This window comes from Plectropomus leopardus, chromosome 5, assembly GCF_026936395.1.
Source record: "Plectropomus leopardus strain MGB_pleo_1.0 chromosome 5, ASM2693639v1, whole genome shotgun sequence".
Taxonomy (NCBI): Eukaryota; Metazoa; Chordata; class Actinopteri; order Perciformes; family Serranidae; genus Plectropomus; species Plectropomus leopardus.
Window position 1 is genome coordinate 8,060,107 of NC_142180.1, and position 27,460 is coordinate 8,087,566.

The 27,460-nt window shown below is 39.9% G+C and overlaps 1 protein-coding gene across 1 annotated transcript in view; it reads right to left on the minus strand.

The window, feature by feature from the left end:
* The window catches only part of brinp3a.1 (BMP/retinoic acid inducible neural specific 3a, tandem duplicate 1), a 71,169-nt gene extending 61,341 nt beyond the window's left edge, over positions 1 to 9,828 (minus strand). The window contains exons 1-2 of the mRNA XM_042481951.2: positions 9,126 to 9,828; positions 8,536 to 8,846 (exon numbers count right to left, since the gene is read on the minus strand). Of these exons, the coding sequence (XP_042337885.1) occupies positions 8,536 to 8,792 (257 nt within the window). The 5' untranslated portion in view covers positions 8,793 to 8,846; positions 9,126 to 9,828. The remainder of the gene's footprint in view (positions 1 to 8,535; positions 8,847 to 9,125) is intronic.
* Positions 9,829 to 27,460: the final 17,632 nt, after the last annotated feature.

The window sequence follows — 27,460 nt, forward strand, 5'->3', positions numbered from 1 at the left end:
GACAATAGACTTGTCTCCAACACAAGTCTGTCATCGAACAAATCATTCATGCGTGAGAGAAAACTGCATTTCGATGAAAACTGTATCTCGATAGACACTTCTGCTCTCTCTGGGTATGTTCTGCCGTGTGTTTGCAAAAAAAAATCTTTATCATAATAACTTCCAGACAGTAATATATTGATTTGAAACAAACAAGACTATTGCACTGAGGATCAACAGCCTCGACTGCAAAAGCATTCTGCATTGTGTACAACAAGGTCAGATTAGATTTGGTTACGTAGGCCTGGAAAGAGGAGAGGCAGAGGGGAAGTGCTGGAATGTGTGCTGCATTTAAAGAAACATAGCACCAACAATAAATGCAGTGTGAGATGAACAAACTGCATCCATCAGATTGTTGTTTATTGTAAGTATGCTGAAGTGGAAAAGTCAGAGTTTTATTCAATTGACCTTTTTCTACTTTGAGAGATACAGTATCTCCTTATCCTCAGATTGCCCAAAACAGTATGTTTGTGAGTTTATGACAAAGTTCATCTCACAGTCCTGTGGCTTATGTGAATTAATCCATGAGTCGCCCAAGATCATACGAGGTACAACACCAATGAAATTTGATCCTATCAGCTCCTTCAACTTGTGCATTGCATTGTCCATTTGTGCCTCCTTAATATTCTTAATTTGTAGGCTGCTGCTCCATACTGTCCATGTTTCCAAATTGTAGCCCTGAGTTGATGGCAGTATGTGTTTAAGGCATCCAAGATGATTCTGGTAATCCACGTCCTCTGGTTTAATAATGATTTCACTGTAATATGTCCTGGTGTCCTGGAACATGCTCTAGACTGCGCTGTGCATTGCAGACTGCACAGCGGCCCCTGATTGGCCTGACCATTGCCTTGGCATTGCCTTGGCATTGCCTGACGTCGCTGGGTCTTTTTACTAATCTTGACTGAGGCTGTTTTCACAAACTGTTCATTTGTTTACCTACGAAAAGTAATGCACCTTAAGTCATACAAAGGACTTTATCCAAAGCCTTTGGAATCCTGTGAACTTTGGGGTATGTTCTTACCATGTTACTTTTCCTAAACTTAATAGCAGTAACCTATATTGCCAAAATAAACTTACTTAACCATCATTAATTATGTAACTGTGTGTTGAGAAAGTAATGTCAGTTGTGGGGCACTAATTTGTGGGATATCATACAAACTATTGTGTGTGCATTTCTGTAGGATATGACACAAACGGCTCTATGAGGATATGTTGCTTGACATCAGCAAGATGTCCGCACCGTTGCTCTTTCTAAACATGGGCAACGACTCTGCACTGCAGTCGCCTCTAAAAGGCTTAAAACAGTACATTCTCCTGGGACGCAGGGTTAGCAAGAATGGGAGAGCATTTCAGTATTCCTAAAGTCACCCGAATCCTTAGTCATCTTGAAGCACATGCCTCCTTTTTTTTTCTCTCTCTCTCTCTCGCCAGAGTCCTCTCAGATCGGCACTCAGGCCGGCATATAGACAAAGAGTCACCTGGTTGAATGGCACTGTCCAGGATCTAGCCAAGCTACAGTGAAACAAAGGGCAATACGGTATCTAAATTCCTGTTGGAAACTGATGCAGGTGATTGTCCAATTTAATATCCAGCGACTGTACAATGGATAGCTGTATGTTTGGCAAAGAATATCCATGAGGCTAGGACTGTAGCAGGTGTTAAATTCTTCTGTTTTTGCCATGGTGTCTCCACCAGTGTAGATATGGATCAAGAGATGGACGCAAAAATGTCTATGTGTTCAGGAGTGAAGCTTATGCCCATCTTCTCTATCTTTTCCTATTTGTTTACTCTGATATTTAGGTTTGGAAACCTCTACTAGCCATGTAGCAGAGTCGACAGGATTAGAGTGGTGACTTCATTTCTCTATCTCAGTGAGTAATGATCCGTAGCCCATGCCGTCATGAATCACAAAAAGCACAACAGATAAATGGAAGTTCTCAGTGACATCCCTTTAGTGCCAAAAGGACACAGCTGAAATTATGACAAAAATGATATAATTAAAAGAAAACTAAAAGGCGTAACAGTAAAAGTGAAGTTCTGGTCTGTGCCAAAAGGGTGTAAGCTTACTTGTGCATTGTAGGTAGAGCATGCCCTGATACATTAAGTGCCATGGCTCACCACAGCAGAGGAGGTTTTAATGAGTTTGACGGAAGATGAACCAGATGGAATACATGATCTTGATATTGATGTAGAGCAAGAGGGTAAATTGAAGATGAAAAGAGTAAGAAAAAAGATTTTAGTAAAGAGATGAAGCTTAGGCCAAAGTTATGTTAACATATTTAATATGTGTGTGCCTGCAAAAAAGGGTAAAGGAGAAGAACTGTCTCCTGTCTGTACAATTGCAATAAGAATATCTCAGAGCCTGAAAATATTTCAGCATTTTTTGTCAATGGGAGATTTAACCAGCAAAATACCCTCATCATTAATAGGTGGAGAACTAAAAGATTCATTCTGTAAAATCTGATACCACTTATTCCCCATTTGGCTCCAAGCCCTCAAATTGTAAAATATATGTAAGAGCATAAATTGGCAAGTGAATGGAGGTGGAAGTAGCACCATGTTAGTATACCACCATTTATTATGTTGAACCTTGAGAACCTAGAGACCATTCCCTCTCCTGACAAACCTTTAAGGCAGTCTTCCCAACAAGTCCTCCAAACTAAACAACTAAATGGGTTTATCATTGTCTTTCAAGGCTTTATATCGATCTGGCATTCCTAGCTGTTTGTCCTTGCATTCCCAAACAGTTACAAAATGATTGATATGAACTTGCTATATTAAGGAACAAACAACCCTCAGTTAAGGTTAAGGAAAGATCATAGTGGTGGTGTAAAGAAAACAATGTCAACTTTAAGGACAAAGTGAGATTAAGTCACAGCTTGTGATAGTCACATGACGTAGCTGGCTTCCTTGATAAGAGGTTTTGTGGTGCTATAACAACATCGAGCCTTGCATGTGAGAGACAACCGTCATTATTCACATGGATGCTTTAGGTAAACAGAAACAAAGGCAAATTTTAGGCATTTGAACGAGCGGTCAATGATGTTGTTTCCTTTAGTAAAGGGCAGAGTCCTAAAAGGGCGTGCACAGAACCAACATCAAATACCAGTGGCAATGAAGCTGACTGCTGCGTTGCCTCACGTTGTCTGTGTCTCCACCAAAAGTTGCACAAACACTGCAAAGACAACAACTGATGGCCAACCAGCACATAGTTCTGTGCCTGTGTGAGAGGAAATGGCTTATCATACCAGCAGACGACAGTCATTTGTAATCACCATTCAAAAAGGGAAACCAGAAGACCATCATGATACTAGTAAGCTTGTTAGCACATTAACAACACAATCCAATGTTGAAAGAATAAAGCATATTTACAGTGCCAGTGAACAACAACACCAACCATCAGAAATATTTTCTGCTGAAGAGCTTAATGGCTACAGAGAAACATCCAGCGTTTCTCATACAATGCGAGTGCCTAACGTCTGTGCAATCCATAGTCATTTTTCTCTAAATTCAGATATTTTTGTAAGTCCATGAATGCAGCACAACAGGTCGAGCGCTCCATGAATTCTTTTTATCCTCAGCAGTAGTTTGTCACTCACAGGGTGGATAATTGATCTGTCAATCCATGCACAGCTGATCAGATCCCATAGATGGATGAGAGGAGCAGTTAAGTAAAAGCAAACTTTTAGACCCAGCAGACTGAACGTTTAAGTTTTACTTTCAATATTCCTGACATTCTGCTGCTGGATGCACTATAAATAATACTACAATATATTTCAATAACGCTCCTAATTTACAGTCCAGCTCCAAAAATCTATTTGTGGCAATGGCTGATTTAGTTGTGACGGCCCGTGGTAACTAACTAACCTAACTTCCTTTTATTTTCTGCCATACTGGCAATCAGAGTGATTTCAACAATTCAATTCAACATGATGAATCAGCAGCAAAAAAAAATGAAAAAGGGCTAACAATGCAGCATTGACTAGGGCAACAGGTCGTTCACCAATAGCCCAACATTTAGCGACGGCTGACTGATGGCTTGATGTGTCTTTAAATGGGCCTTTAAAGAAACAGCCAGAGAGGTAATTGTTTTTTGTGATATTCAAATCCCACTGTATTCACATTCATGTTCACATTGCTATGCTTCTTTGTACGTCACTGACTGTTGATCACCAATCAGCAACCCTCAACACTGAGTGCAAAGATATAAAAGTGTTTCCCTGAAGCAACCCTGCTTGAGACAAATTCTTCAAAAACATCCCTTTGATTTGATAAATTAGGTATTCATCTAAGAAATGCCATTCATTTCAGTTTTGTCTTTCACAATTAAATAGTCATCATTCCCTGTATACCTACTGCATTATCTATGGTACAGCTGAATGAAGTATTTGGCTTCATTGCAGCATATTCTGATGTTTTTATTTCTTTAATCCTCTCCTCCCTTTTTTCCTCATTGCATCATGTACTCCATGCAGCTGTAGCAATATATTCCATTAAATTTTATAATCTCTTTTACATGTCCTGCTCAACTAAGGCATTCAAAACACCATTGCAAAATCAGAACACAAGACAAATGAAGCACAATACTTCCTCAAGGTCTAAATGACGTGATTCCACGGCGCAATGCAAGTATTGCAACAGCCCCACCTCTGCATCTCGTTCCATCCACAAACATGTTTGCATAATCATGAAACACTAATCACTCCATAATTACAAGAGAAGACACCTTACATCACACAAAGTCAACACAATAGCCAGTGGGCTGACAGGGAGAAAAGAGAGGAGAAAACATGGGAGATGAGGCGTGATATAAAAGTTATGGCCCATGAAGAAGAAGAAAGGAGGAGCTGACAGTTTGACTAATATGCTACTGTCTCTGGCTACGGCTCGACTACAGAAATCATAGAGCGAGGGCTTCTCACGTTCGAAGGAATGATTTCACAACAGCACAAGCCTCTAAATTATTAAATAAAACACGCTTTTGTTCTTTTTGCACCCATTTCCACCTCTGATAAGCGTGGAACAGCAGCAACAGAACAAAAATGTCTCTAATTTGAACTCATGCTATCAGTGTGAGCGACAAGAGCTGTTAATGCTGTTAATTGGTTATCTTTTTCAAATACACCCAGGTATATCTGATAGAAGAGGCAGCATGCAACCAGCTGACTGCTGTCAGTGTAAATTTGAATGCACAAAGCTTTTCGGAGATTTGTCACCCGGGGAAGACAAAAAAATGAAGGAATCAATGTGTTTGTCAAAAACTGCCATTAAGACTGACATCACAGGTGCATTCTTCTGCAGTCACAGTGGAAGTAATATTATAAAAGTGCCTGTTTCTCCCTGGTTTTCAATCCGCTGAATCCATTAATTCATCGCTGGAATTATTGCATTTGATCAGACCTTGAGAAGAGAAAACCTCTTTCACTCAGAGGAGCTGCAGTTTGAAAATCACTTTTTTTTTCTTACAATGCTTCACATTACACTGCTGTGACAGTAAGCTGTAATTCTCCAAGCTTTTAAATCTGTCCTTTTTAATGCAGACCAGACGGAAGATGAAAGGTTGTTAGAGTAAAAAAATTAAACACTTGCACTAACTTCCACACACTGAATAATATTCCATTAAAATTTCCTTCTTTTTTTAAGTATTATAATTAAAAATGGCTACAAGCTGTTCTGGTGCAGTGACCGGCCAGCAGGGGGGGATAAGGCTCTGGATCCTCTTATGTCTCCTCCTCTGTACTGATACTCCTCCAGTCCTCCCTCTCTTCCCCCCGACTCCCTCTCCCCTGCCCGCTGACGGGAAAGGCCAGCCAAGCTCTGGAGAATATTTATGAGCAAGGGAGAGCAATTGGTTTGAGATCATTCGACAAGGGAGGGAGGAAAAATGGGGGATGGCGAGAGGGAGGGAGAAAAAAAGAAAGGAGAAAATAGAGATAGACGTGGAGATAAAGGCGAAGCAGAGGTTGCATTATAATGTTTTTACTTAAACTTCTTTTAACCTAGGGGCTAATTAAAAGTAATTACTCACAATTTATCTGTCTTTATTTCAGTAATCACATGTGCTTGCTCGCCTGCAGTTACATCGAGCTTTTTCTAGAGCGCCAAGGACCGAAAATCTGCATAATCATCGAGGAAAACTGTTCAAACTGAGGACAATTTGGCCACTCACTGGCCAGTTTGGGTTTTGGATTACAACACGTCACAGTGACAATTCAACAGCCAATAACAAGCCTTTTACTGACCCATAAATGGCCATAATGCATCTGCAAGAAGCAGAACTGAGTTGCTGATCAATACGAATGACTCTAAGATTACTGTGCCTCAAATTTCTGGCTTTCAAAAGTCATGTTTTGGAACACAAAAAGCGGCGTTGCATTTTGAAGGCACTTGTGATCTCTTCAGTTTTCAGCAAAACTGGCACCCTCCACTGCTCAGCGATGGATGACGGTTGGTGCTTCGGGTGCAAGATATTTAAAGCCTAAAAAGGCTTGTTTTTCCAGGCGAGGGAAGCAAATGACAATGCAGAGACATTATTCCACTTTTTTAACATGGTGATTTCTCTTCGCTTGAGTTTCTATTGGATTTTTTTGCTCTAATTAATCAGCTTCCTTTTCTGTAGAGGAAACTGAAAAGGCCACTGTAGCTCAAGGGGAAAGGAGGGTTATAGACTTGTCAAGTTTGCATTTCTGGATATTTGCTGGAGGAGGTCAAAAGAAGTCATACTGTAGGTTAGAGAATGCTTAAGTTAATTAGTCTTAGTAAAACTGTGATTCTTAAATATGCAAATATCTGCTGGATATTCATGCCAAGGGTTGGGTAGGAACAAAAAGACACAAGAAAGGAAGAAAAGGAGGTATAGAGACATCCTGAGAGACAGAAAGAAGACGACCAGCAGAGAGCCAGCGAGGGAGGAAGTGATGGATGTGAGGAAGCCGACAGCATTACATTCTCTATCTTTGCCTGGCATTGTCACCCCTGTCAGCTGCTAAATGCCAGTGTCACTCAAACCCTCTGTTCAGCTGGCACCGGCCCCTCCACTTCACGGCTGCTGGATGCTTCGCCAACAACGCTCTCATCATCACAAAACTTACTTGGCACAGCATGCGGCCGCAAACACAAGATGCGCAAGTGTGCATGCCACACACAGTCAGCTTTATTGTTGTTAGCCTAAAAACGGCACATCAAGGTTTTGTGAAATTAGAAAGAATGTATACTCAGAAGGAAACAAATTGATTTTGAAACTAGATCAAAGCAGTTATTTTCACCTCTGGAGGACCGTGGCACCTTGAAGTCAAAGCAAAATCCTCTTTTAATAGCAATTTTGGAGATAAACATGTATAAATAGCATTATATACATCCACTGTTGCACGCACAGAATGTTACCCCTACATCATGTTTGGGCGCCTCAGATTGATAAAATTCTTTTAGGTAGTGGCTCAGTATCAGCCTGAGTTAGAGTTCAAATGCTTCAGAGGTGATTCTATCCAAAAGAGAATAAAACTCAGGAGGAAATAGCAGCACAAACACACACCCACGCTTGCATATACTCAGACAACTTTCAAATGAAGAAAGACTGCTGGGTATACAGTTGAGGTTTACTGCTGTTACACTATACTTTGCCACAGTATGTAGTTTAAATCATTCAGTTGATATGGCTGGTGAACTTTGGCAGATTGCGTGGAAATCATCATCCTTTCTTTCGAGCAAGATTCAGAGTTTAATGTCATTTTAAAACTTTAAAAGAGCATATATTTTTTATTATTCACGCCTTATATGTGATTGACAAGAACATAGACAGCTTCCCAGTATCCTGTGATCATACGTGGGAGTTTGCATGTTAAAATTTTCTCCTGTAATCCTATATTTCTATTCCTCTGTCTGAAAAAAGAAAAAAGAAAAAATGTTCCTTGTCGTGAGCTACCCTGCTGCTTCTGAGCACACACCCACTATACTTCACACCACACACTTCTGAAGCCATCCTGTCTACCCACTGTCACACATCAACTGGCTCAGTCAGATATCTGTTACGTCCCGCTGCTTCGCCCAAACCCTCCTGCGGTATCTCCACTTTGAGTTTCCACTGATATGCAGCATTCTGGGGGATTGTATCGTACTCGAACCATATGCCTCTGTTGCCCACAAAAAAATAAAAGGTGGGCGGAAGCCAGTTGCACCCAAAGAAGCTTGCATCTGTGCAGAACACATGCAGAGCTTTCATTTGTATGCAAAACTCCACTAAGTAATCGTCTCAACGCTTCATCCCACAGTTTGCCACCTACTAAATCTGCATCTTTTGTAGTCAAAGAAAAGTATTATGTGATCCTTTGCCTATACTTTTCTTAAGATCCTGCAAAAAAACCAATCCTCCAAACAAGGCCACGAGTAAGTAATTACACAACATCTCTGCATTTGGTCCATTTCACAAACAACCTTCCAGCTTTTGCAGACCATGCAAGGCAGTCATCACTGACCCTGCTCCAGTGCACTCGCTCTCACCTGTATATCTTGTACTTAGTGGTGAATCCTTGCTGGTAGCGCTCCGTGAAATCGACAAACTCCTGGGAGTGGTGAAAGGGACCCTTGTCCGACAGGAGCCAGCCCAGTGGCCCGCCGGAGCCGCTGAAGCCAGCCCCGGCAGGGTCGGCAGCCCCGGCCCCTACTGACACCCAGCTCTGGAGCAGGCTTAGTGTTAACCACTTCCATAGAAACATGAGGGCCGTCAGTCTAATAATGGAGATGCACGGGCCACTCATGCTGTTTCCCCCGGCCCCGGTGACTCCTCATTCTCCCTGCGCTCCAGATGAGTCCTGCCGGGAAGAAGGAAAAAACAGGAATAGGGTGAGGTGTTGAAGCAGGAGAGAACAGGAAAATTGTAAGTGTGGTTTGGGGCGTGAGGAGGATAAAGATGAACTGAGAGGGCTGAAATTCTCCAGGGTCACCAGTTTTAGAGGTTATACTATTTGCAGTGCGTTTTATGTACAAAATAATGCAAATACTTCTAAATATTATATATTTTACAGTTTTACTTGGGTTTTAGGAACGCACCATTGCATAAAAAGTCTTAGTTTTAGTATGATGATTTTTACCGTATTCTGTAAGTACTGTAGTCCGTGTCTGGTCAGGATTAGTCTCCGCAAAATCCCATAGGACCGTAAAGTTGGGTTCGGCTGGGCGCACAGACGCGGCGACATTGGCAAAGGACTTTCTTTTTTTTCCCGAAGTGGATTATCACCACAAATGCAAACAGACGCACAATAATGGGCAGCGCAACTTGAGCGAAACAGAAGATGACATCCAACCTCCTCAGAGCGCGCTCTTCTCCTCCTGCTTCACAGTGGCATATTTCCAGACGATGCGCAGTAGTATGTCCAATCCAATGGAATGAGTAGCAGCGGACGCGATGCTTCTAGAGAGCACAGGGTCAGACCTTCCAGGTGGACTAATTATTTTAAAACACACCATTTTTTTTTCTGGGACCAAATGAGCGCCCGCGTGTGAGAAGCGTCGCTGCCCCTCTGACTCATTTCTCCTCTTTACTGGAGAGACGCGCTCAGGGCGCATGCAGGGCGCACGAAGAGCCGCTGATGCTGCTGACGGTGCCTGGACTCCCAGCGCACTGAATGTGTGAATGGCATTCGAGGCGCTCTCTCTCTATCTCTCTCCCCTCCGTCTGCACCGTACCGCCGCAATTTAATTTATTCCAGCAGCGAGCACACTCCCGGTTGGCTGAGACGTAACTGGAGGAAGTGGGAGTAGGAGGTGTTCGGAGGAGGAGGAGGGGGGCAGGCAGGTTGGATGAGGCGATGGTCAGAGGATGCCAATGTGCTGGAGTCAGATCAGCCGCATTTTAGGGAGGAAGTTACCTGCTGTTTGGATTAATGTAGATTATGCAGGATGGTGAGTGACGAGGGAGCAGCAGGAAATTAGGATTAAAAACTGCAAATATTAACCCTTTAAAACCTGAGCAAATTGGCTTGAATTCATTAAAAACAGGGGTCAATGAGCAATGAAAGGAAAATTGACCCCCAAATTGATGAGAAATCAGAAAAAAAAGTTTAAAGTTTAAAAAATCTGCACAGTCCTTTCACATTTGTAATTATGATCATTATTATTTTTCCCCTATTTTTTTTCCTATTTTCCCCTTACATATTTTTCCCTAGTTTCTCGAAAAACAATTTTCTAAATCTACCATTGTCTTTAAATTTGTGGAACATTTCTACTAAATTGCACATTGCTTTTTTCCCACATTTTCAAAAGAAATCAAACCAAATTATTAGGGTTCAAAGGTTAAAATCTTTGTGAAGGCGTCTGAAAAGAGCACAAGAAAAGTGATGTCGTTCCAGATTTACTTTTTGTCTGCTGCCTTCATATTTAGAGTCTTATTTCTCTTTAATTCTACTAACAGAATTAAAATTGCTCAATCCATTTCCATAACAAAATAAACAGTCATTACGCTATCAAGAAAATTAGCAAAATCAATATGGATAAATTATTCAAAGACCCAGAGTCATCAATACATTTTTATTAACTATATTAATATTCCAGGACTCCGACCATCTAGTTATTCTAGATCGTTAAAATGGATATTATCTTAGTGTAAATTACTCTTAACAAAAGTTTGAATCATTTAAATAATGACTTTAATGATGGCTGTGCTGGCTGATGATGATGACGATCATGAGGAGGAGGGAAGGGTGTATTCAGCCCCCCACAGTTATTCTCGTTATCTTCTCTACCCTCTTCCCCCTTCTCCTTTGTTCCTACTGAATAATCATCACTTTCACCATCAGCAAACTTAATTAGATCTGCCTCTCTCTATCCCCCCCGCTCTATGCCAGTGAGAAGCCGCGCCTGAGCGTCCCGGACACTGAGCGTGGATCAGAGAGGCAGGCAGAGAGCGGGCTGAACGAAGAGAGGGGATATATGTGCGCTGCCTTTCAGCCCTTTTTCTGCAGACGTTCAAAGGGAGGTTTTATACAGGGATTGGATTAGAGAAATGAACACCATTGAGTCGCGAGATTCACTGGCTCCCAAACTCAAAGAGAAAGTCGAAAATCCTGTGGTGCAGCGACTTGCAGATTCTGGAGTGAAAGAATGAGTTGATTTGTCACGGTTTCATCATCATGTCTTGGGATTGGGTGGCTTTTTCTTCTGACCCTGCCTTGCAGCCATGATGACTCGTGAAGGACAACTGCCTAATAGGAACAGACATTCTTTGGTCTCTAGTGTTGTCTCTGGATAAGGGTTTTTTCTACATCGCCTGCTTTTAAGTTGACCATTTAAAGTTTGTCTGCAAGCACAGGTTAAAGTTTTTTCTCAGAGTTTTGAATAAAAGATGATTCTTGGTGGAGAGAGTGTCACGGCTCATTACTTTCATGGATTCACATTGCATTTGAGGCAGTTTTAGAGCACTGTTTTCAGGTTTCACAGCCCCAAAACTCATAGTGGAAACGAAGTCCCCTCAGCTCGCAGTTACCATCCACAATAAATCATTCATCCATTTGTGTGTGTGTGTGTGTGCGGGATGAAATGTGCTTACATGTGTACTGTGATGTGCTCACAAGCAAGTGGGCTTGTTTATTTCTTTTTCAGAGAGAGAGAGAGCCAAGACAACAGTATTGATTGCCAATTGGTGGAACATAAGGATGTCCATGCGAGGCCAGTTGTAAAAAAATCGCAGCACATGGAGGAAAAAAAATCAAAGAAAATGTCACAGCAAAGGGCTCATTATGTCTTCAGAAAGGTGTTGGAAATGTGTAGGTCACAGCGGCCGAGCAGTGACCTATAACAAGAAGTCACCCGTGTGCTCTTTGACGCAGCAGTAAGCAAAGATTGCAGAAGCGGAACCTTGGCAACTGCAGAGGCTCTGAAATTTGTAAACCATGAAGAAATGTTATGTGGAATTCAGTAGTAGAACTATACAGTTAAGGCAGCGAAGTATTAATACTCAATGTTTTGCTTCTATCCATGACTGCTCCTATTGTATCCAGAGTTAACTTTAATCCAGTTTTACCTCTATTGATCTCCATTGGGTTTTAATTTCATCTTGCAGCCAGAAATAGTGCACATAAAATGCACACAAACTTAAACCTTCTTAGGCCACTAGGGGGAAGCAGAAACAAGTTCTGAAAATGATTGACATTATCACCTTTTCAGTTAAATTTAAGTCCAATACTCTACAGTACCATATCCTGATGAAAATATCTGGCTCTTTAGCTACAACATGCTCTGCTATGTACACCAGGTGGTCATTACCGTCTGTTTGGTGCTGAGCAGGTAATATACAGATGGTTTCTGGGTTTTTTTGTGCTGAAAACAGCAGCCTGAACCAAAACAGTAAAGTTGTGGGCCATGCAGCTAAACTTTGCAAAAAAGCTCTGTAAGCACAAGGAGAGCTGTGGTTTTATCACTAGCAGCCACACCTTTTCACATTTTTATTACAGAAATAACCATTATAGCCACATTAGGCCATAAATTACATATAGCATAATAGAATACCTTATGAATGAAATATCACAGGCTGAAAATATAAGCTGCAGACTATGGAATACATCAATTTTTTACTGTTTTTGCTTGAGTACTTTACTGTTGTGAACAATGGAGAAAATGACTATGTGCAATGGAAATCGGGTCACTCATAGCGACACAGTCACAAGTATTTATTACAAATCTTTACAGTTTCCTTCATCTCTTCAGATTCATAGTGTCTTTTAGCTCATTGTTTTAGTTTTACAGCCCACAACTTAAGTGCCATTACTAATGGCCTATAGACAACAATAGCTGATGATCATAGTGGAGCATTTAGCTGCTAAAAAGCCAAATAATTACCTCAGGAGATGGTGGAGACCAAAAACAGAGATAAAAGGAGAGTGAAAATAAACTCAAAATGAATACTAATGTGTGTCGACGTAAATAAGCAACCCCATGTAACATTTTCACCATAACATATTTTTTAAAGTAGTATGTTGGTTTTACAGCTTGTTTCACTGCTCCCAAGTCACCAAAAAAAAGAAAGAAAATGCAGGCAAACGGCTAACGGTGCCAGCTCCATTAATGCACTTAACAACTGCAACAGTGCTGATAGAGCTAACAGTGTTGAGCAGGGGATAACTAGAGGGTGGGCACTATGCTTCCATGACAATGCCATCCCGATAGCAAACCCTAACCTTAACCAATCCCACTCCTCTTGCCTAAACCTAACCAATTATACCAATGAAGATAAAGGATACTAGCCATTCATAGATAGAGTAGGGTGGATCATTCCTTAGCTATCCTCGGATTTGCAATTTACATCCCAAAATCAGCAATAACCCCTGTATGAGCACAGCACAAAGCATCTGCAATAAGCTAGGAAGTAGGATACACGCATGCACTAATATGCATGCACCATTGGACTAGCTTACCACAACAAACAACAGAGAAGCTGTAATATGCATGCCAGGCTAGTAGTTGGCAGTATAACTTTGTAATGACACACCATAGAACACCATACACACATGTACAAATGGCGGGCATGATGTCACTGTTCTCAAGATCCACGCATTGTCAGTTCACACAGTGACAGAAGTGGTCACAAAAGATTACACTCTGGAACCCGGTTTCAAAAGTTTGCATTTTTAGGCCCCCAAAATGCTGTTGTCTTTTAACAAAAGGCCAAACTGCAACAAAAGTTTAACCTTTCACGCAAGAACTGTTGCCATGTAAACAGCCCCTTAGTTCAGTAAAGGATGAGAATACTCCAGCACGAATAAATTCACGTAAAATACAATATAAAATATAATTAAACCTTCATCCAGCCATCTTATTAACCAACAACCCACTTATTTCCACATCTGTAGAGCCTGTCCCAGCATGTGCTAAGGCAGCATGCAAGAAAACACCCTATGCAGGTCATCATTTTATCACAGGGTGAACACTGACACAAAGACATTCACATTCACACATTCTTCCAGCCACCTGACTTGCATTTTTTAAAGCAGCGGAAAGAACTGGCATGCTGCTCCAAGTATGCAGAACAGAGATGTGGAATCTAACTCCTCTCAGCGTTAAGCAACACTGTGCACCGCAGAGCCACCGCGCTGTCCAGCAATCATCACGCACAGCGAAACAATAACAAGCTGCAAATGGTCTTGTGTCGGCAAACAGCTGGTGCACAGACCTCGAGCTGAGGTCTCGTCTCTGCGTGAGTGTGTGCAACCTTAACGAGTGGCAGAGAGAGGACCCAAGCAGTTGCATTTACTCAGCACCGAGACAGATAGTCATTAGGGGAGGTAAACATTCACTTAAGCCTGAGCGTGCTCATTGATGCCACTCAAGGGTCTTTGTGAGGAGTGATCAGGGAACAGAGTGAAGCTGAGGTTTTAATTAGCCTGAAAACCTGACAGCCTTTGTCAGTGCTTTGTCACAGCGGTGTTGTCTTTACTTGTTTTTTCCTCGTGAGCTACGAGACGAGGAGGAAATTTGTGTGTTTGCTTGACATTTCCTGAGATGAAATACGGGCCTCACTGTACGGCACTGTACTCGATGCAGATTGCACAAAAATAAATCTTCAAAGTTATCTCCAAGCCTCGACGGATAAGACTGTGTGTCCTCTTTGTTTAGATAAGTAGCACTAAGTGGCGCACGATGCCAGTTAACTACTTCCACGTCTCTGCAAATGATAAATTGCTACCAGTCAATTGTGAAAAAAAGAGAGAATCATCCTCACTTAATGTTGTCCACGGTACATATTTCAGCGCGGTCAAAGGCATACATAATGCAGTGATTAAAAGAGCCAATAGCCTGACAACGCTTTAATCAGAATCTGCATTACTTATTGCTCATCTGGGTCACCAAACTCGCCATTAATCAACTTAAGAAAACGCTGAGCTTCTTTAATTCTTGAGCAGGACTGCACCAGTATTCAAGGTTTTTTTTCCTTTTTGTTTGAGTACAATAAATATCCTGTTTCTAATTAACTGCCTGGTTTACTGCAAGGTCTTGTCTCTGCTTGAGACACATCATTGTATTGTGCACATAGAGGAAACGCAATAAGAGGTAGATCAGTGCTGCAAGGCCATTTCAGGGCCAAACAACAGTTGCTGGTCATAGCTTTAGTACATGATTTTTTTTTCATGTAATTCATGTTTTTTTTCCCTCAGGTTAGTACATCCAAACCAAATTCTGTGATTGTTTTACATGTCATAATTTGACTTTGACATTTAAAAAATATTCCTCTACTTTTATGTAGATGTAGATTTTTATGTAGATGTGTTTTCCATTCTCTAGTAATTATTAATTCTCTTGGTATGTTTGAAGAAAAAAAATCTATTAATTTAGTTGTAAAAAGGAAGTCTGCATTCTGCCATGTGAAAATACAGAACATGAATATCTGCAGATTCCATCCTCACCTGCCATCAGCTCAGAGAGAAAACAGATGTTTGGTGAGACCCTGTAAACCCATTATACAATATATAATATATACAATATGTGTGAACGTGACTGTATTCACAATATGTGCATCTCCTTGCATCTGTGTACGATCCAGTATGCTGCAGTAAGATCCCATTTCTGTCATCGTGTATTATCATAATAAGGTTATTTGATTTTTTTGGAGATTTTTTTTTTGGTTATGGTTTTGTTTTTCATTGTCATATTTGTTTTTATCCCTGTCTCCTCTAAAATACCAAATATATATTGTAGAAAATGTCATTTCTGTTTAGATAATGTTTACTTTTACCATTTTAGACATCATACAAATGATATTTGCTAATGCACCTTGGCTGTATGTGACTGCATGCAAGAGACAGTTTTGCTCAGAGACAAAACATGCCGTGTCTCAAATTGAAAACTCCTGTACATAAATTTGCTTTTTCAAATGCATAAGTGAATTCACACTGACAAGTATAGCAAAATGCAGTGCACTAGAAGCAGCATTGGAAAGTATCGGTAATACTACTGCTTTTCCCAGTAACGAGTAGTGTGATAAATTACCAATCAAATTCTTGTAACAATATTACAGTTACCCCCCTACAATCTCACTTTCGTTTTCACACCCCTGCTGATTTGAAATCCCCCAAATCAATCACTTCATTGATTGATTTAAGTAATTATAATATATGCATATCACAAAGCCGCAAACCAGTTTAGACAATTGAAACACATGCATTCAGCGGCTGGAAATATTCTTATTACTTGAATTTTTGTTGAGGGGAAAGATGACGAGCATCACAGTTCAATGTCTTGGTACTAAAACTCTTTCCACTGCAAACAACACACCCTCAAACTTCCTGAAACACCTCAAATAGGGTCAAAAGAGTACAAGTCACAGTATCAGATGACATTAGAAGTTGTCATAACTCTAAACTGTTGCATTAACTTTCTTTTTTGTTAAGCAATATCTTTTTTTTTTTTTTTTCTTTTTCTTTTTTTTTCTTTCTTTTTTAGAGTCTAAGAAGTCCAACACAGACTATGAGTAGCCTGCCTGGTGTAGTCAAAAGATTTAGAAAGAGTCAAAAAGTTGAGTGTGGAATTACTTACTCACCTTCAGTGGTCACTATGTTGTTTATGTGGTGAAAGGGATAGGACATGTTGCAGCAGTGCTGTAAATTATGTCTCCTCTTTTGTGTTTCCTTGTGTTTCTCCTTCCCTGTGCTCCTTTTTGTCTTTCTTCTCCTGTCTCCTCTTAGTCTGTGTGTGCTGGTGTGGGTGGGGTCCCCCTGCCTGGTTCATCAGACTTACCTGTGTGCCATCAGCTCGTTAAACACACCTGCCTCTCATCAGCTCAACAGCATTCAGTTAAACCTTTATGGTAGATGCGCCTCACAGTGGACTAAGTCATTCTTAGTAATCTGTTTTCTGTTTTTTTGTTGTTGTTTTTTTAGTTTAACCTGTGTTTGCTGTCAGCCAGCTTCACTTACTCAACATGCTCCTCCTCACTGTCTGCCCATGCTAGCTGCATTTGAGCCTCCTCCATTCCTTCCAATGGACCCCAGACTCCATCCCTGACCATCATTCATATATTCCATCAATACTTCTGGCAAAATCATCATTCCATCTGTGTCCTGTGCTTGATTTTCCCCTTGTGATAATAGCAATACAAACACACTTAAAGCTTGTGACAAGGAAACTATTATGGTGAACACGATGGTGAACTTGTACACATTAAAGTTTGTGCATGTGTATCTGTTCAACTATGGGATTAATTCAATAATTGGTACTGCAAACAGCAATGATTCTCATTGCTGTTTGCAATAATGTTAGCTTACTAGGTATCTAGCAGCAGCATATATTATCATCAGGCACTGATGTTACATTTGTTGTGGTGTAACATATACAGTCCATGGGTGTATGTTACATTTATGTATGATCAGTTGCAATTTAATGGGCAAAAGAAGAACCACTGTCAAATCTTGCCATTGTCACATTAAGTAAGTGTACAATGGCTGTGTTTGATTTGAGACATCGCTACCCTGTCAAATTTAGCACAGTAAACTAAGTAAGTAAGCAGTGTATGCAGTGTTCTACATATACAGTAGGTGTACCAATGGAAGTATCCAATTTGAGACATAGCACAAGTCTATTAGCCCTGTGAAATATATAACTAAGAATCAGCCCATTTAATTCCAAAATTGTCAGATACCGCTGCTTTTGCAGTGATTTCGGAGTTAGATCCTGAGTCTAAAAGCCACCTAAGGTAGCTGTATGATGTGCAGCTGGGCAGCGTGGAATGAGAATGCAGCAGGACAGAACCATTCACAGTCTTATTGTATGCCGCTGGATTGCCAGACCCCACCTGTTGTGTCCACATGATACGCTGCTGGACGGCGTCGGGTTGAAACTCTGTTGGTAATGACAGATAAGGAGCACAAAGATGCTCAATACAAGGAGCACGGAGGGTGCTTGAGGGGCAATGGATGGATCCCACAAACCCCCAACTTTCATGTGTCCGGTGTTCTGATAATCCGTGCCCTTGTTAACTTATCCTAACCATCTGTGCCAGCATGTGCGTTTGTTGATGCCATTGTTGGTTGCCATGTGTTTTTGCTGCCTCAACATAACCACATGCTGTGTAATCTTATCATGTGCTATTGTTAACATCACAGTAGCACCATCCCAAAACACCAACAGCAGACCTAGAGTGTAATATGTATATGCAGAAGTCCACTGTAAAGTGTGACGAATTGAGATGAAAGTTGGTAAGAATACTGTGCCTTTGTGCAGTACATTTGAATGTAATGTATATCATATATGAGTTTTTGATTTATTTTCTGCTGAACCTTGTTCTGTTATTATAATGTAAAAATCTTATTTGTTCTCCATAGATTCTTCTTATTTTTCTGTCATTTTCATTTGCATCATGTCTTATATCATATGCTTGCTTGGGTATTACCCATTCATGCAAATATTAGAAAAGAGAGAGCAAGAGAGAGACAGAAAGAGGGAGAGAGAGGAATAATAAAATGTGTCAGTCTATCCACAGAGGGAGAGGCTCATACATCTCCTTACAGCCTCCCCAGATGCTCAGCCTCTCCCTGTTGTTGCCTCTCTCATTGAATGATTCTGACATTCGCATATTCAGTCAAGAGTGCAGTGACAGCCGGTGTGTTTGTGCGCGCTTGTGCATGCGTGCCTGCATGCGTCTGTGTACATGATATGATAAGCAGGCCGTGCGAAATCATCCCGCTGCTGTTAAGGCTGGTAGACTTTTCACCTCATCAGGGAGTTGAGTTCATTTGTAGGAGCAAAATTGTTTATTTGCAAATGCGGCCACTCCAGTTGAAAAACCATTAACTTCAGAGATTGAAATATATACCGCGTTGCATAGTAAAGAGTAAACATTATTGTATTTTTATTGAGTGGGAAAACTGTGGTTCTAACAAGCAGACGGCAAACTCCAGCTTGTCTGGGTTTCAAGATGTGCTTAGAGCAATTATACTTTATTCTTGCTGTCTGTCAGTTATTGTTGGTACAATAGGGAGACAGATATTGATGCTATCATCCAAATTGTTGATGTTGCTTCACCCATGAATAATGTCCATAAAGAAATACAGAGATGCTGCTTGACAAAGAACATGGGAATATTATCATAATAAATCGTTAGAAAAAAATACAAAAAAACACATGCAGGAAAACACCAAAAAGCTTCATCTAATAGAATGAGTTGGCAAAAACATATTACATAAAACCCCACAGAGAGGCAAGACATGCATCTGGTTACTAATGCAGCTTTGCAGCGATGAAGAAAAATCTGACACCCCCCCTTGTACACAATCCCTCTCCTGCCACAGACTGCAGCATTAGTTAGCAATGAGATGTGTTTGCTGACTCATAAGGCTGTCTTATGTAATGTGCTGGTTGCTAATTTCTCTGTATCAAAACGTAATACTTGATTTTTAAAGGGATAGTTCAGAATTATTATTTTTTAATTAAAAATGGGGTTGTATGGAATACTTATTCACGGGCAGTACATTTTGTACAGTAGATGTCTGTCGGCACACCTCCAGTTTGGAGAAGCAAGTCTGACACAGAAGCAAAGCAATGTACTGCTGTGGAGGGGGCAGCAATTACATGTATTTTAGCCAACTGAAAAAAATCAATATTTAGAATGTTTTCACTGTTTTACTTTGCCATCACACCGTGACTTCTGACGGGAAAGATTGAAGCTGTTATATCGCTCTTTAAAAGCCAGAATCCACTGACATCAACAGTGATTTAACATCGCTGAACACAGGAGCTGCTGATCTACCACTGCCTCAAACAGTTATATTGTTTGTAGAGATGTCCCAGTCGGATTTGAAGGATCGGTATCAGGCTGGATCAATGCATTTTTCGACTGATAATGATCAGTTATATTGAGCATGTGCCCTGGCTGATCCTTTGATTACATTCACAGGTGTCACACAGGTGTCATAAACAGAGAGCACAATTTGCAGCTGATATTTAGGTTTTATTGTAATGCTGCTACTCCAACAATAGGAACTGTTTTTTTTATCATGTTTAACTGAAGCAAGACCACTTTAAGTGAATTGTTTTGTTGTTCATTTTCAGTGAACTAGTTTTACTATAATGCTTAGTGGATGTGGATTTTGATGGGAATGTTAAAGTTCAGCTGTAACAAAACACTGAAGTGGAACTCTGATTATATTACTCATTGATAGTGTTTTGTACTTTTTTTATAATGCCACAATAAGTAGATTTGAGAGCAGTTTCTGAAGACACATTTTATTTTGTTTACTTTGTTATTTTGGTGAAAAACAAATGGTGATAAGAGCCATATAAAAGTGTATATATATATATATATATATATACACACATATATATATATATATTAACATCTCTAAGTGTGCATTGTGCAGCTGTATCATCCAGGTCAATACAAGTATCCTATCAGTACTTGATACTGACAGAAACTCAATATCAAATGACTCAGATCAGTATGGAGGGCAAAAGCAAACAAACAAACAAAAAAAAGATCAGAATTGCCTGTGTTACTGTGTCACTTTGGCGTTTAAATGGGTTTGTTCAGATTCACCAAAGTCACAAAATAACACAAAATAACTAATATATCGAAGCAGTGGGAGACCAGCAGCTTCAGTGTTCAGGGAGCTAAAATGACTGTTTTTTCAGTGGAGCCTGGTGGCTTTGACAAGAGCTTTAATGGAAAACTGAAGCTGTAAATGGCTTCAACACTAAAACAGAATGTCTAACAGAAAAGTAAAGCACTGAAAATACTCTCAATATGGTGCACACTTTAACTTGTATTGATCTTTTTAGATGGTACTTTTTTAGGTGGCTAAAATGTGCTTTATTGCTGACCCCCTTACAGCAGTACATTGCCTAGCTTCTGTGTCGGACTCTAGTTTCCTTCTCAAAACTGGGGGCATGCATGTACTGATATCTACCACATGTAATGCGCTGATTATGAATCAGTATGCCTTACAACCACACTTAAAAAAAAAAAAAAAAAATCTGAACTATCCCTTTAAAGTTTGAGGCGCAGCTCTGCTTTTAACAACACATGCACATGATGGAGCTCTGGATTTGATCCTGACACAGTCCTTCAGGTTAATGAGTGCAGAGGATTTAAAGAGACATTTAATTTTGTGATCATTGAATTATTATCACGGGAACTGTCATTTAAATTATCATCATTCAGAAAGAAAAAGAAAAAAGTTAGCTCATGCAAACACAGTCAGTCCTGGATGGTTCAAAATCACCATGAGAACCACAAACTGATTTGCTGACCTGATTAAATTCTAATCCACGATTGTGTTCATTGGCTGAATGATTAATTTACTATAGTGTATATATGGGTAAATAAAAAAGACACAAATGGTTATACTTATCTTCCTGACTAATACAATAGCTCACTTTTTTTAGCTTAGCAACCATTTTCATTTTTGTCCAGGCGGGCTGAATGTTGTTAAGGGTCTCATAAAACATGGTAAGAATGCTTATCTGACCGAGCAGAATGCTTGGCTGGCACTACCCATTGTATAAACCTTGTTAGCATTATGTTTTCCTCCCTCTTCTGTTTTTACCTTTTCAGAGTTATTCCCTCTTGATGCTGGTCTGCATTTGCGGTGGTGGCCAAGGACGATTCATTCCCTCTGGGGAGAGAAAAGCAAACAATTCACCAGTGATAGAGAGACTTTTCCCAGAAAAAAACCCAGTCTTAGTAGGACATTGTCTGGGTTTATAGAGAACATAGGTCAGGGATAGAATGTGCCCAGCCTCTGTCTGTGGCGGCTGGCTGCTGATAAATGACCTCAGCCAGCAGCCTCCAGTCTTGTGCTGTGTCCAGCTGAAATGCCCAAGAGCTCTGCTCCAATCCTCTCCATGCGGTGCACATATTGTATACAAGCGTGATTGGATTGCTATTGCTCACCCATTGTGAGTGTAACTGTCATCAGAGTATGCAAATGGCCCAAATGGCTTAGCACAATCAGTGTGTTTTGCACTCTTGTGACAGTCAACACTGCATGTAAGACACACTTTGTTCCTTTTTTTTTCTTTCTATGAAGTAAACACCAAAATAACATCAAATCTACTTTGTAATCAGACTTATGTCAGTCTGAGTGCTGAATGTGGTTGTATCTTGACATAATTAGAATAATTATCTGGTGATTACTATTACTCCTAAAGCATTAACAAACTTCTGTAGAGCCAAACAATGGGGCTTTGGGTGTTAAAAGTTCAATATTTATTTAATTTTTTTTTTTTTACATTTTCATCACTGCATGATTCATATTTTGCAAATTTTAGCCACTGAACTGGGGCCGTTACTAACTTACTGTTTCAGACTCATCTAATTCATCCAATTAGTCTGGAAAAAAGTGAAAATATTAAATTAAATTAAATCTAAATTAAATTTCCTGTGGTGCTTGTTCTGTCGGTCCAATACCCAAATAGATTTCATTAAACTCATAAAAGCAACTAATCTTCAATTTGAGATGCAGGAACCAGAGTATGTTGGGAAATTGAAGTGCATTTTTGCTTGTCAAAGGAAAACTTAACCAACAAAATGACCACTATCAATTAGTCAGACCTTGATACTTTGAATTTGTCAAGATCCATCGTGAACAAACAATCCAAAAATGGTGAACGTGCTTGTTAAATTGAAGTTAATGGAAAATGCAATTATTAAAAGCAAAACTATATCAAAACATGCATTTACAAACTCTGACATAACTCTTACAGTATAATACAAGTTTCACTTATCCTGTCAACTGCCAGTACTTCCCAAACACATGCATTTCCACTAATATATTACTATTTGACTTGCCCAGATGCTGTACTCATTCGTGTGTGAGACTATTTATGCAGAAGTGCTTTAAATAGTGGTTCTAGAAAAAAAAGAATAAGTTTGAAGTACTTGGCATGTAAAACATGGATTATACTGCACAAGTATGAGAGTTTGTAAGCAGATGTTTTGATAGTTTTGCTGTTGTTAAATCTGGACCTCTTTCACTCCAATTCATAACGAATTTTCCCAGTTTTTGGATTCTTCATCCACAGTAAAAGAATTTATGAAAAAGACTTTCTTCACTAATTCAACATTACAAGTACCCCTTGTAATGTTGAATTAGTGAAGAAAGTTTTCTTTAATTGATATACAGATTATTCGGGGGTGAAGTATTCCTTTATATGACCTAAATGAATAATCATAATGCTTATAGGTAATACTTAAATTGATTCTGCATCGAAGCTGTATTTACAATTACTACACTGCCACCCAAAAGAATTAATCTAATAGAATAATTAATGTTGATTCAAATGTTTTTCTTCCTTTTTCTTCTTATTATAAATCGTACCAATGCAGCACCAAGGAAGTTTCCCCCACTTTTTAGCCACCAAAATAAATGCCAAAGAAGCAAACATTTGTCCTATATCATATTTCACTAACAAGTACTGCATGTCATAGTTATAGCTTTAAAATTTGGAAGATTGCACCTAAATGCGGGCATGAAGACAGCACCACAACTTTCCACGTGCAGCAGGGCCACGAGAGCATTGTGAGTGGGGAAAATCTGTGAGATAATGAGGTAAATATTGGACTTTTCAATACTTTGATTGTGCTGCACAAGATGTTTGCAGTAATTTTATGGTCAGTGTTTGCTCACATTAGATCTGAAATGACCTCGCTTCGGGTCACCACTGTTTTGGGGTAAAAGTGGGAGCAGCTAGCTCGTTAAGTTATAATGACGTGCAAACTTCATCTGTGGGGAGAAGATTTTCATTGTTGGGTAAACTAATAACTGTCCTTGATGGCACAAAATTTAACCTTCTCTTCTCTTCTCTTCTCTTCTCTTCTCTTCTCTTCTCTTCTCTTCTCTTCTCTTCTCTTCTCTTCTCTTCTCTTCTCTTCTCTTCTCTTGCTAATTTCTGTGCTGTCGTCAGACCAGATAAATGAAATAATAATTTTAAAATTCCTGAGACTATTAGCTTAACAAATCGTGGGTATTGCTCAGTCATTTGCTGCAGGCTATATTTGAGATAATATGGTGGCTGGGGCTGGAAATGTATCAGAATCTTAATAGAATGGCAACATGGAATTATTGAGTTTTTCTTACGGTGGTACATCCTGTGCTGTGAATATTGCAAAAAAACATTAATACTTCTCATGTGCCCTACTTAAATTTCTCTCCCACAATGTTCATCATTTATAGATTTGCATATTTTGCTGTTTTTATGTCGTGTGCATCAGTTTTGAAAAGAAAATTCATTTCCCCTGCCTTTATGAATTGATTTTGATTGTGCTTCTCATATGGATCAACATAATATCATCATTTTACTAGCGACCATATGTCCCTGCAATACTGAAATTACACAGCAGTGAGATTTTAAACAGCAGACAACAGACTGCAGTGAGATTTGATGGAATGACTGCAGATGGACAAATTGTCAGAGCTAATGCAGCAGTGAGACGGACTGAACTGGTTAAATATAGTATTCAGAGTGTGTGTGGCAGTTTGTGTGACAGACTGTATGTGTGTGTGTGTGTGTGTGTGTGTGTGTGTGTGTGTGTGTGTGTGTGTGTGTGTGTGTGTGTGTGTGTGTTTGGCTGTGAGGCATGGCCAGATGCTGTTTTGGGACATGCTCTCTGGAGAATAAAAGGCTTGGCTCTCTAAGACCTCATCAGCTGCCATCAACACTGGGACAGTGCAGAGAAAACCAAATTACATGTGATCACAAACACTTACCAAATAAATGGAATGTAGTGATTCGAGGGTGTTGCTGGAAAATGACTGACACCAGAGGGAGGCTGCAGGGACCTGAGCTGTCACAACTCAGGCCAGGGAGACGTTAAAAAAAAAGAAAGGAATTCATATAAGTGTGAGAAGATAAATGGTCTGGATTTAAACAGCGCTTTTCTGCCTTAACAGACAAAACCCTTTACTATTTTGTCTTTTATTCACACACTGATGGTGATGGGGCTGCCATGTAAGGTGCTGGCCCTTTTCATTGGTAGCACCCTGGGGTTCAGCATCCTGCTCAAGGACACTTTGACAGGAGGAACCAGGGATCAAACCACAGACGCTGTAATTAATGGACAACCTGCTCTACCTCCGGAGCCACTAATAACTAAAATGTTAAAACAGGGTTCTTTTTTTCAGGCCAAGGACCCCTTAGTAGAAAGAGAGATGGAACAGGGAACCTCATAGTATGACAATGAAATGCATATTAGACTGGACCTACAGTGACATGTAGGGTCAGCCCGTTCTTAATCCGACCCTCATGCTTCTTATATTATGTTATTTCTGGCAGTGTGTCAACTTCACAACATCCAGCAGCACATTATCCCGGCACATCAGTTTCCATCAGGAACACGTGCTCAACTGATGCCTCCCATCCACGTGTCATGGAGGTGTTGTCCAGAGGCAGTTTGTAACAAGGTGAGGGGTTTTGTCCAGCAGGGTTCTCACCTGATGCCGTCTAGTGCTGTATCTTCGGCAAAAGATAAGGTAAGAGATAAGAAAAGGTGACTTTTGGCATCAGGATTTTATGCTGGAAACACTGCAAAAGTGGCAGAATTTGACAACTTTGGAATAAGAGCAGGCTACAATGTACAGCCATTTTTTCCCCATATTTCTTACCACATGCACAAATTGCACAATAAATAAATAAATGTAAATACAACATCCAGTTATTTTGATAAAGACTGTATGCATATAACAAGCAGAGACAGGCAATTTAAAGTGCCATACTAAACACAAGCTATTTAAACAGTAATTATTGTCACATTCATTTATATATATATAATGTTGAAAGTATAAATAATCAGTTTTTGGTGCGCCTCCTATAGTAACTCTGAGGAACCCCTAGAGGTCACAGACCTCCTGTTGAAGACCCATGCATTCGAAATGTTTTAGGTATTTGCAGGGGCACCACGTACTGTGAAGTAGTGGAATGTAATTGCACCTTTAGGGGCTTTGTGCAATAGAATCTAATTTTAAGGTTAATATAAAGTATTCATCATTGCAAATTGTATCATATTGATGTATATAATTACAAAGGGTATTCTAGGAGGAAAAGCAAACACTTTTTCCAAAAGTAGAATTGATTTTTTTTTTCTAACTGGTGGTTGTTTACCTCATAATACTCACTGACTGAAGGTCATATTTTCCCCACCTTTTTATTTGATGCTGCATCATTACCCACAGGGCACGCACTGGCCGTATCTTCACACCGGGTGATTAGACGTGTTTAAAAATGCATTAAAAAAATGTGCACTTTGAACAGTTTGTTTTTGACCACACTTACCTTCCCTGCATTAGGGTTTATTTACTAAGTGTCTATATCCCTCTTTTATTACTATTATCTATTTTTTTCACTTTGGCTTTCATGGGAATGTCTGAAAAGCTGGACATGAAAATCCCAGGAATAATCCAAAAGAGCAATTCAGGCAAGCATTAAGATTCAGGATTTAAGATGTAATTTATTTCCCCTGAGGAGCAAGAATGTTTTGTCCATGGTGCTGCCAAATAAACTGATGAACAGTACAAAATGCATCACCACCACTAAGAGCCCATAAAGTAACATTTCAGAGTTTTTTGATTGTTAGTGGATGCGGCTCTACAGAGCGACCAGCAGATGTTTTGACACCCTTCCAGCTTCTTTCCTGCCTTAATATTTTCACAAGGGTCCTCTCCTGGTTTTATTTTTAACTGGCATGAATAAATTAATTACTTGAGAAGGAGCAACAAATGAAGCTCCTCTGTGAAATAATAGCATCACACACCGCATTGCTCTGCCCCAGTGCAGCACTTTCAAGATCACATGCGCAAACACACACACACACACACACACACACACACACACACACACACACACACACACACACACACATACTAATATACACACAAAAACATGCACCTGCTCATAAATCTCTTCCCCAGAGGGACCCACTGTAGCTAATTGCGGTCATGTAACTTGTGTGTAGCTACATTGTTTAGCCTGAAAATGATCAGTGTGTAATGTGCAGCAATGTCATCCCTTCCAGATTTATATCCAAAGGCATTAAGTTCTTTAAAACCTACAAGCTAGTACAAGGACCAATACTTTTGATCTAGCTGAGGACATTACCTTGGCTGATCTGGGCAAGCTGTAACCTGGTCTACTAAGTCCTGATCAGCTAAAACTAAATGCAACGTTTGCTGGGTCCTACTCTTACTTTCCTTCTTTCATTTTGTATTAAAAAGGTAAGCCTCAGGGTTCTATACTAGGAGCATTATTATTTTCCAAATAACCTTTGCAATAATAAAATACATTGTGCCATTTTTATGCTGTTGATTCTGTTATTTTTACAAACTCTTGAATCCCTGCAGTCTGCGTACCATGCCTTTCACTTCAGCTCCTTTTCACCTAAATTAAGTTGGTGCAAATGCAGACAAATGTACAGAGCTACCAGCTAACTTTCCAATCCATTCTCATTCCCCAA